General features: G+C 42.7%; 1 protein-coding gene across 7 annotated transcripts in view; it reads left to right on the forward strand.

Annotated features, from left to right (window-relative positions):
• Positions 1-3,077, forward strand: part of RAP1A (RAP1A, member of RAS oncogene family) — a 72,709-nt gene extending 69,632 nt beyond the window's left edge. For all 7 annotated transcript variants that reach the window (XM_045015025.1, XM_045015022.1, XM_045015027.1 and 4 more), the window contains 2 exons: positions 114-229; positions 2,354-3,077. In XM_045015025.1, the coding sequence (XP_044870960.1) occupies positions 114-200 (87 nt within the window). In that variant the 3' untranslated portion in view covers positions 201-229; positions 2,354-3,077. The remainder of the gene's footprint in view (positions 1-113; positions 230-2,353) is intronic.
• The last annotated feature ends 7,897 nt before the right edge of the window (positions 3,078-10,974 follow it).

Below are 10,974 nucleotides of genomic sequence, written 5' to 3' on the forward strand. Positions count from 1 at the left end.
TGCAGCCACCAAGGAAAAAATACCAACTTGCCAAACAGCCTAGTTAGCCTCCCGTGTAGTTCAAATGTTACGTTTGTGACTCATGGTTTGCTAAACACACCTTTCTCTTTCAGATCTTTTATGACCTGGTCAGACAAATAAACAGAAAAACACCAGTGGAAAAGAAGAAGCCTAAAAAGAAGTCATGTCTGCTGCTTTAGACCCACAGCATGCAGCAGCTCTGAGCCAGGTAAGAGTGCAAGGAAGTAACTGCCTAAGACACAGAGCTCTCTATTTGCCCTCTTATCCCCTGCTGAAATCTAGTGGCCCTCCTGTGACTTCTGGTATTGTTGCAGCTGTTGCGCAGCCTTAGGTGATATAAGGACAATCACAAATTGAAACTCCGTCCTGCCTCTCCCATCTCAATGGCAAAGAAATGAAAAGTTGCCCACCAAAAAAATACTAAGGTTGGACATGTGCTATAAATAATCTTCCTGTGTATCTTGGCAAGATGCTTCCAAAAACGACTTCCTTAGGCAGGAGAGAGATCTTCAGAAAACAAGAAAATCTTACATTGTTGTTGATGCAATGCAGAGCAGCCTGTGTCTCAGGACCCCAGAAAAGCAGATGCTCTTGTGTACCATGTGAGCTATGGTAGCCCTGCCCGGCTAGAGTAAAAGAGTTAGAGATAGCATTAATTTGACACAGTCAGCTGCTGCTCTGGACTTTCAGTTCCTTAAAGTTGTCTTAAACTTTACTGACAACGTATCTTGCTTTTTTCCCCTAATCTATTAATAGATGTATGTTTTGCAACTCTGCTAAGGTTGTACAGGTAGAGTTTATCTGGAGAAGCAGCATATCGGTTGGTCCTGTAGCAGCCATGTATTTTTGGGGAGAAACTAACTCCCGAAAGATTTCTAAGATGACTTGTTTAATTTCTGAAGATTGCATGAATCATTGGTCCTCTGCCCAACCATTGTGTCCTGGGTCTCTGTACTCTCTATAACTATCATGTACTTAGTTCATGAAATGTAAACATGCGTCTCCTTTAAATAGCTTTCAGATTGTCAGGGTTAGAGCAGTCACCTGACTACCTTGCTGGTTTCTAGTGGTTTAGGGCTTTATGCAGTTTACCTTTATCCTTTCCTAGTGATTTGCAGGCTAGACCCTAATGCTTTATGAGTAAAGAGGGGAAAGGAATATGGTTTACAAAAATCAATAGCATGGTTCAAATAGTACCAGACACCTCTCCCATTTCTTGCCACCTCAGGCAATGGATTTGAATTTAGCGAGTGTATCATCAGCCAAGCAGACTCCATTCTTAACACAGCCTACCTGGTGACATTTAGAAGAGGCGCCATCTGCTGGTCTGTCAGTACTACAAGTCATTTGCTGCTGGTCCTTAACTGCAACAGCTTTGCAGCTAGTATAATTTGCATTGGAACAAATGGAATGCTGTGATAGGTTACATAGCATAGCAAGTGTGTTCCACCTGCAGCTTTAGGAGCAAAGTGAGTATACACACAGACTACATGCTGCTGATGCTGTAAATTACTGGTAAAAATGTGGATATGCAGTTTTGTTGATGAATCACTAGTAGTTTTGTGTTAATAGAAATGTCTGAGTCTGAGACAGATATTCAAAATATCAGATTCTCTACTGTGCTTGCCATTGTTTGTGAACCTCATCTTCATTAATTTGTTTAATCGATTTGTTACAACCTAAGCTAACTCGTTATCCATTTAAAGAAAATCCTAAGGGATATATCTAGTCAGATAGTTACTTTGTTAATATAACACCACCACAGCAACTCAATTTTTTGCATTCCTGATTTCCAGCATTAGTGAATGAATACAAACCAGGCATGCATCCGACGAAGTGGCTATTCACCCACGAAAGCTCATGCTCCAAAACGTCTGTTAGTCTATAAGGTGCCACAGGACTCTCTGCTGCTTTTACAAACCAGATGAGTTGGTATACTGTAGCCTCAGTTGAAATGCAGACCATGTGGCTATGACAATAGTACCCAGGTGTTCCAATCAGAAGAGGGGCTTCATGGCACTGCACTGTGGACACATACAAAATAAAAATCTTGGTCCCAAAGAGTTTACAAACGGTCTCCAAAGAATCCAATTTTTTCTCTTCCTCTACTTCTAAATCCATACAGAGAAGTTACAGTGGAAACAAATCACAATGCTGAAGTGAAATAACCCCCTTTTGTCAGAGTTCTATCCATTGTGGTATACTTTTGTTCTCAGCTTTGCCTTCTATGGCCAATTTTTAGCAATGATCTTTTGGCCTTTGTTTAAGATCTTTCCTCTCTATGATGATTTAAGAAAGACCCTAATTTTTTTTTTCCTTTTACGCATCCTAGATTGCAGGAATGAAGAACTGTTGCCCAATTGGAAAGTGCCAGCATTCCAGATGTCAAAAAATGACAAAGTAACAACATATCTGAAGAGGCTTCTCCTGTTTTTATATATTATGTGAAGAATTTAGATCTTATAATGGTTTGCACAAGGTCCCTGGAAAAAGAAATTGCTCTGTGTATATCTCTTGGAAATTAAGACCATAGTATTTCTCCTTTGCAATAGCGGTTAACAGATGTGAAAATAAATATAATTGACTCTAGTGTATAATTATACAAAAGAGCATGGATGCATTTCAAATGTTAGATATTGCTACTATAATTAAAATAATTTCATATTGACCTTTTTATCATCATTCTTCCCCATCAAGCACTAAAAATGTTCAACCATTATACTTTATATCTATAATTATATAGATATATACTCTACGAATTTTCCCTTTGAACTCACTGCAGCAAGTAACTTTTTGAGACATTGACTTCATTTTATATTTAAAAGTTATGGAATATCATTATTTTCATTCTGCCATTATATTCTAATTAAAAATGTTTGTGCATAATGCTTTGGAAAAATGGGTCTTTTATAGGAAAAAACTGGGATAACTGATTTCTATGGCTTTCAAAGCAAAAATATATAATATACTAAACCAACTCTAATATTGCTTTTGTGTTTTACTGTCACAGATTAAATTACAGCTTTTATGAATGATTAAATTTTAGTACATTTTAATTTTGTTTGTGTGGTTTTGTTAGTTTTCAGGTTTGGGTTTTCATAACAAAATGTTTTGTGAATTCCTTCCTGCTACTGCAGTAGTTAAAGTCTTCTGTTATAATAAACCCCAAGCACACAGTGGTTATGCCAACAACCTGTCTCCACACTGGCCCCTGTTGATGTATTAAGTCAGATTACACAGTAAAGACCATCAGGCTGCTTTTAAATACTTTGTATATTCGTTCGGATATTTAAAGATTGTATTCTGCTGAAAATATCCCTCTGTATAATTATTTTTGTATGTAAAAAATTAGTTTAATACTGTATCAGGGTCTATGATCTTTCAGTCTGACATGATCGTGTATTTCACTGAGAGAATCTTTGTTTTAATATTGTTAATCTGCAGGGCAGGAGCCCAAGAATGAAGTTATGTGCAGCGTCTCAAGTGAATCTGTGGACTGGAGAATTGATTTTGAGTAAATGTAATTGCACAGAAGCTACCACCAGCTATTACTTTTTTAGGCAAAACTCAGTGAATATTAGTATCGAAGAGATTGGTGAGCTTGGCCTGATGAGTACAGCGAGCTGAATGTGTTTTACTTAAAACCTCCCAGTTTCACAAAATTCAGGATATTGGGAGTGGAGAGACCTATATGTGTTTGTCAAACTCAGTCTTGTTTGTGTACAAGCAAAAAATGACAGCCTTCTGTTTTTGATATTGGGCATGATTTCCCCACTTCAGATCTACACTGCCGAAATTAGAAGAGAATAAGGTCTGTATCTCCGCTGTTGTGACCGGGGAGTAAATTCAAGCAATATTGTAGCCCTTTTTGTCCAAAAGAACACAATAGGAGATCCAAAACTGTATTGTAGCTAAAAGATTGTCCAGGGATCGATATGCAATTTTACAGGAAAGCAGGAACTTCCTTAAACATGTTTTCAAAAGGTGTGGTGGTGGTGCAGCTGCTGAATTTATGCAGAGATCCTAGTTCTAAGTGCAGCTCTGAGAAGACTGAATGAAAGAATTTGGATGAGAATGATATGGCAAATGTGTCTACACTCATCAGTCACTAGGAAAACATTTAGTTGCTTAGCTACGTCACTTCACTGACTTGAATATGCACTTCTGTCTTTAGAAGGACCAGAAACATGGTCCCTGGAGGTTAGTCAATATCTTTACTAAATGTAAGATTATTTTTAATAATGATTTTAGTAATAAAGTAACTGCTGATGATGGTTACAGATGTCTGTTGTATAAAAATAGAAATCTAATCTGAATTGTCTAATCAACTGAGCCACTAGGTGGTGCTGTAGTAATACAGCTATCATGGTCCCGAACATTTCATTAAAAAGGGAAATATCTTTTTTTCCTAAACAAAGTAGCGCACTCTGTACAACAACCTAGCCAAAGCACCGTGCTCCATGTGAAACGGTTGGGTGTGGTGAGCATGAGAATGGGAGCCTGCCAAGACAAATCCAGGCACTGCAGGAAGTGGTGTTATGAACTCGGTGGTGCTTTTCCCTCTCACTTAGTAAACTTAGAACATCTTTTAGTCCACAGTTTCAAAACATTAACTAATTGGCTGAGCAAGGCCAGGTGTAACACCACGCGATGGCATTCTGTCACATGACACATGTGGCACATCCCATCCAACCTTCTCATTGGTGCAAATCAGAGCACCCCGAAAGCCTGATGGGCAGGAAAAGCATTCGTGCGCACACACCCAGTGCTGCTTGCAGAAGAATGTCTCTACTGGTCCCTCCTGCTGTCCTCACATATCAGAGGCATCAGCTTAATTTACTGCTTGGGAATATTGTATGTAGCCTGGTCTAACAAAAATACAGGGGATGGGACTAAAGCAGCAGGGCCAGAGGGGTGCGATAGGAGGGGAACCAGGGATGTGCAGAGCGACCAGGGATGAGTTTGTGGGGGTTGGAGGGACCGGGAGTGGAAAATGGAAGGCATACAGAGCTCCAGGCATGGGGGAGAATGGGTGACAGAAGAATGCAGGACGTCCCTGTGGGTGCAATGTACTCTACAGAAGCTACAAAATGTGTGAATTGCTAGTTAAACCTCACAACTCCCCTGTGTGTAGCAGGCAGTGGATGTAGAGGAAATGGATCACCTAGCACTGAAATGCAGTAACTTCAGAGGTGGAGAAGTAGGACATGAAGCACAGCGAGGGATATGGACAGGGGCGGCTCTAGCAATTGCGCCGCCCCAAGCAGGGCAGCACACCGCGGGGGCGCTCTGGCGGTTGCCAGTCCCGTGGCTCCGGTGGACCTCCTGCAGATGTGCCTGCGGAGGGTCCGCTGGTCCCATGGCTCCGGTAGAGCATCCGCAGGCATGCCTGCGGGAGGTCCACCCGAGCCGCCGGACCACCGGACCCGCCGCAGGCATGCCTACGGCAGGTCCAACGGAGCCGCCGGACCACCGGACCCACCGCAGGCATGCCTGCAGGAGGTCCACCAGAGCCGCTTGCTGCCCTCCTGGCGGCATGCCGCCCCAAGCGCGCGCTTGGCGCGCTGGGGTCTAGAGCTGGCCCTGGATATGGATATACACAAAACCCATGACCCCAGTCTGGTGCTCAAAGGCATCTTATTGCTGGAGGTCATCTTAAAGCTAGGGTGTAAGGTGCAGGTCTTGCAAACTTTGGCACTAAGGATCCCATCCCTGGGAAGGTAAAGGCTGACTTTCACTCACAATGTTCTTTGGAAAATTAATAGCAAACTTTTAATACGATAGATGTAAAAGTGAGTTAGCCTTTTTTTAATCTCTGCATACTTCTCATTTTACCACTGGGTGACACTGTTTGAAAACAGCTTTGCATGATGCCTAGTATAAGAAAAATGGTTTTTAAAAATTGGGGTTTTAATTTACTTCTCTAATTTAAAAAAAACTCTTTAAAATGTGAAATTAGTTCCTGTTTGAGATGAGTTAGAACCTGACATCTGAACACCCTGCAATTTTGGTCCAGATTTCGTGGGCTCTCAGATCTAGTTCCTATAAAGCAGAATCCTTTTGAAAAGTCCTTGTTTATGGATGGGGCGCACCCCAGAATGATGCCTTGATGCACTTGCTTACTATTCTACAGACAGATCTAGTGTTCTCATTGGATAACTTTTTAAAAAATATATAACTAATGGACTTTAAACACAATAGCCCAAATTCTGCCTTGAGAGACACTTCTGCTCTTCACTTCAGTGGGAGCTGCATGTTCTTACTGGCAGACAGGCTGTATCCTGAAGCACTTTTAATTTAATATTTTGTCAGTTTCAGTAAGAGTTTACTTAAGAATATTCTAGATAAATGTTGAAATAAAGATCTTCCCTAGGCACTGATTTAAAGTATTCCTGTTCCTAACATCCAATAACACAAAATAGGATTTAGCTAGTAGAGCAGGAGCACATTTAAAATTTCAATTGAATCACAGAGGCTCTAAAGTCATCCTGGGTGTAATACCATTGACTTCAGTAGAGTTACACTTTTCATGAACTGGTTCATGTTTTCTACCACCATCTGTACAAACACTGTTCTCCAACTAAAATTAATCAGCTCATATTTATCTTTTATTCAGCTGGAGACAGTCATCTAAGGATTATTACATTAGTTTGATCAGCTAATATGTATTACTGTAACTCCTGTCTTACTAAAAACTGAGCTGTATATTATTGCAGATGTTGATTTTAACCCAAATGTGGCAACAGGCTTGTGGCTGAAAGAAGAAATTATTGCATGATTCTGCCTTGCAGAAAACCAAATTCTACCTGTGGCCTGCCAACTTTGAGCTGCATGGGCATTCTGGGTAAGGATATGCAAATATATACATGACACTTCCATTGCTGCTTTTGGTTTCTTATATCCAGCACTACCCTAAAACTCCATGTTTAAACTGGAGAAACATTTCTAAAGTGAGGACCAAATTCTAGTTTACAGCCCACTCTACCCCAGGGAAGTCAATGGACAGGTGTTTTGCTAAGGCTAGAAGAGCGTGTGTGTGTGTGATGACTGCTTTACAGCAGCAGTTTCAGCACCAATTGGGGCTATTAATTGCATGGGTTATATAAATAATCCTGCAAAACATACACTAGAAAGGCTTGGCTGATGTAGATATCTCAGAAAACCCTCCTAGTGAAGACACAGCTTGTAGGAGCAGGACGAGTGCTTTTACCAGCATAGCTATTACCAGTTCTCTGAACTGAGTAAGCTGTACTGCCAAAAGAACTTTTGTGCCAGCATAACACTATCTATGCTAGGGCTTTTTCTGGTATGACTCTGGTGGTCAGGAATTTGGGGGGGGGATTGTATACCCCTCCCTGACAGCTAGGCCATCAAAACTTTTAAGTGTAGACCAGGCCAAAATGTGCATGATATAGTTTTTGTTACCTAAAAAAAAAAAAATCCCTGATGAAGTCTGCAACACAAACCCTGCCCCACAGAAATGCAGAACCTTACATTGACTTTCTGTGGCTGAGGTCTAGTTCACACTAGAAAGTTTTACCAGCATAGTTATGTCTGTTATGAATGTGGAAAAAAATCATACCCTTGACCCACACAGCTCTGCCAGTGAAAGCACTAGTGTCTCAGCCCAGTTATACCAGCGGGAAAGTCCTTTTTGATAGTAGTTGGGCTACACTGAAAAGTGACATTGGCATGGATGTGTCTCGCTGGGGTAAGCTGTCCTAACCCCCACTGTAGGTAGCGGCAGATTGGTGGATTCCATATAAAGCGATGGGAGAACCGCTCCCATCACTGCACTAGGTGTCTACATTGAAGTGCTGCTGTAGCATTTAAGTACAGACGTAGCCTTATTTCACTCAGGGGACTGGTTTAAGCTACTCTTTTGCCAGTATAAGTTGTCTCTCCACTAAGGGGAGGATTGTTGGTGTAGCTCTACCACTCTATCTATAGTGGCAAACCCTTTGTAGTATAGACAAGGTGAAATGCAAAGAAGTTATCATGTATATAGAGAGCAAGCTGGGTTTTAATTTTTTTTTTTTTCGATTTTAACCATCTCAGGTACTTCTGAGATCCCATGGAAGGCGCCTGGAGAAAATTCTTTTTTAAGATAGCAATGTCCTGTTAATTTTCTCTGTTTAACTATTTATGCTGCACAAGAATCCCTAGTTATCACAGAGAAATTATGCAGAATGAAAGAGGAAAGTGCTAACAACTAGGAAGCGCCATAAAAAACTGTGAAATGCAACCTCCTATTGTTCTGGATGGTTTCTACAGACCACAGCCTCATACGCCTTCACTGGCCAGCTGGGTTTATTAAGACTCAAGCTATTTCTCGTGAGCAATAAAATCCTTATAGTTTAAATAACACATGGAATCATCTCCCTATTGCTGTGTTTTATAGCACGCTCCAATTCAGTGAGCCCATAATATTTAATTTTTACAAGGCTACTGATGAATGCTTCATTTAAATCCCTTTGGTTGGGTGTGTGCCAGTTTTCCCACTGGGATCGTAATTCAAGTCCCTGTTGCAAGGGCAGACAAGGGCAGACAGCTTCCTTGTTGCCCCCTGTCAACTGAAGCATTGTTATGCTAATTTCAGCCAAAGCTAAATGGTTTTAAGTGACTATTTTATTCTGTGATTGAGCTATTAATGGGTGCTCCCTGCGACTGAAATCCTGAAACGCAGATTTAATGAGAAGGCAGGCACTGGGGGTATTTACACCGGTGTGAATAGAACAAGCCAGTTGCTGTGACTAGACAGCCCTGCCTTTAGTATGGAGGGGAGGGGGTCTGTCTAATTATTCACCAAAGAAACATTTAGGTAGGAAGATTTGTGATAACAGAATTTCGAATAAGAGAAGGTAGTGAGGAGAGTGATTGGTCAGGTACCATCTAGTCCATATTTGGCCAATGCTAAAGAAAGTACTTTTTCCCAAATGGCACAATTAGCCAGTGGAACTCCTTGCCACAGGATATACTTGAGGATTCACACAAGGATTAGGCATTTATGGATATCAATATAAAGTTATAATAAATCTTAATATAACCGTTTTGGAAGCAATATAAACCCTCCGGGTTTCAGGGCATACCCCAACCTCTAGCATTTGGGAGTCAGGAGAACATGTTCCCTGATGGCATCTTATCCATCCTACATTTACCTGTTATAGGGTTTATTTTTTCCTTCCTCTAAAGTATTTCCTGCTGGCCACTAGCAGAGACAGGATACTGGCTTAGATGGATTGTGAGCAGCCTGGCAATTCCTATGAAAGATTGGTCCACTTAATCAGAGCCGGTCAAAAAATGGCAAGTATGTTTTGTGAACCTTTTTAAAAAAAAAAAGTTAATATTTTGGGGGGAAAAATCTGAAATGTGGAGAGAAAAAAAATCAGTTTTTTGGCTTTCCAGTATTTGTGTTTTCCTTTTCTGCCCCACCCCCATTTTGCCGCTGAAAAGGTAGAAGAAAAGGGAAAACTAATCCCAATCCTTTCCTGAACCCCAGGGTTGCGTTTGGTGTTTTGTTTTATGTGTGACCGATTCTACTTCCAGTAGTCTTACTCATTTGAATCTCTGTTCTTTGTTAAACTTATTTGTATTGTAAATTCCCCTCTGTGCTTTGGTATTAAGCAAAGTGTGACTCCTCAGCTGATTAAACAAATTGGTGCGTACTCTGTTCCCTTGAGCTCAGCAAACCTGGCAGTCACTGAGCACGTCCAGTGATGGGCTGGACACGACGGGGGATGCTTCCAGGGAAGTGCCAACTGTTAAGGCAAAGTAAATTTAGGCTGGCAGCACACTGAGGAGAGGGCTTGAGTGGCTGAGGGGCTGGTAACACCAGGGAGCTGACACCCAGCTCCCACAGGAACGATTCCCTCACGCTGGAGGCATGGAAGAAAGAAGGTGACGCTCAATCCTAGGCACCTCGAGAACCATCACATTTTGGCTCTAAGTGGCTGTGTTGGTATCCGCTGGCCTTCACCTCCCATGAGCCTGGCAGCTGAAGGAAGGAGGAGGGGTCCAGCCAGGGCTAATGTGCTATTGTTCGCAGGGCTATGCAGTGCCACTCTACGAGGTGATGCGCCTACAGGCTGTGTGGTCTGGCAGGTAGGAGACCAGAGTGTGAGTCAGCAGTTCTGGGTTCTAGGCTTGGCCCTGCCACTGACTTGCTGGGTGACTTTGGATCACTTTGCTCTGGGCCTGTTTCGCCCTTTGTCTATCCACAGCACAGGCTGGGTGGGGTGGGTATTGACTGTGTGTGTGTGTTTGTGCAAAGCCCCACCCAGCAGAGCTCTGCTTTTAGCTGCTGCTACTGTAATGCACATAATAGTGACCCCCGGCCCCGCTACCATCTGGTTGGAGTAATAGCCAACAGCTTGGCCCCTGCGACGCCTTCCTCAAAAGCCATTGAACCCCTTCAGGGCAAACATGGTGCCAGTGCTCCTGTCCTTGGCACAGCCTGGGATCGCTCCCTCCTGGCTTTAACCCTGTGCCGTGGCTGTTCCAGTTCACAGCGCAGTCTGGTAACCCAGCCAGCTGAGCCCTGGGAATCTGTCAGTCTGTGGCAGGGCAGAGTCTTGTTTACTTAGACTAACAGTGGGCTCACGGCAGGGAGCCCGTACATAAGGCAAGCAGGCTGTGAAAATGACCGTGTGTTATGTTTCATTAAACTCCTGCTGCTCACCAAAGCCAGGCTCCAGGCTGGAGGTGAGATGTTTGGTAGGACACGTGAGGCAGCGGTTTTTAGCCACTGTGGAAGGAGGGTTCATTTTTATCCCACATGCTGCCAGGCGGCATCACATCCTGCGCAGTGCAGGGCCCTGCCTTCGTGTTCAGCTCATCAGCCACTGGTAGCGACGGGATGGGGAGAGATGCAGTCAGCTGCCATCTGTCTGAGCTGGAATCCCTCGTGCATTTGCAGACGGTTCTGGCTCCTCTCATTGCGCTGGGCTGTATGTG

Source organism: Mauremys mutica, chromosome 4 (genome assembly GCF_020497125.1).
Source record: "Mauremys mutica isolate MM-2020 ecotype Southern chromosome 4, ASM2049712v1, whole genome shotgun sequence".
In the NCBI taxonomy this organism is placed as follows: domain Eukaryota; kingdom Metazoa; phylum Chordata; order Testudines; family Geoemydidae; genus Mauremys; species Mauremys mutica.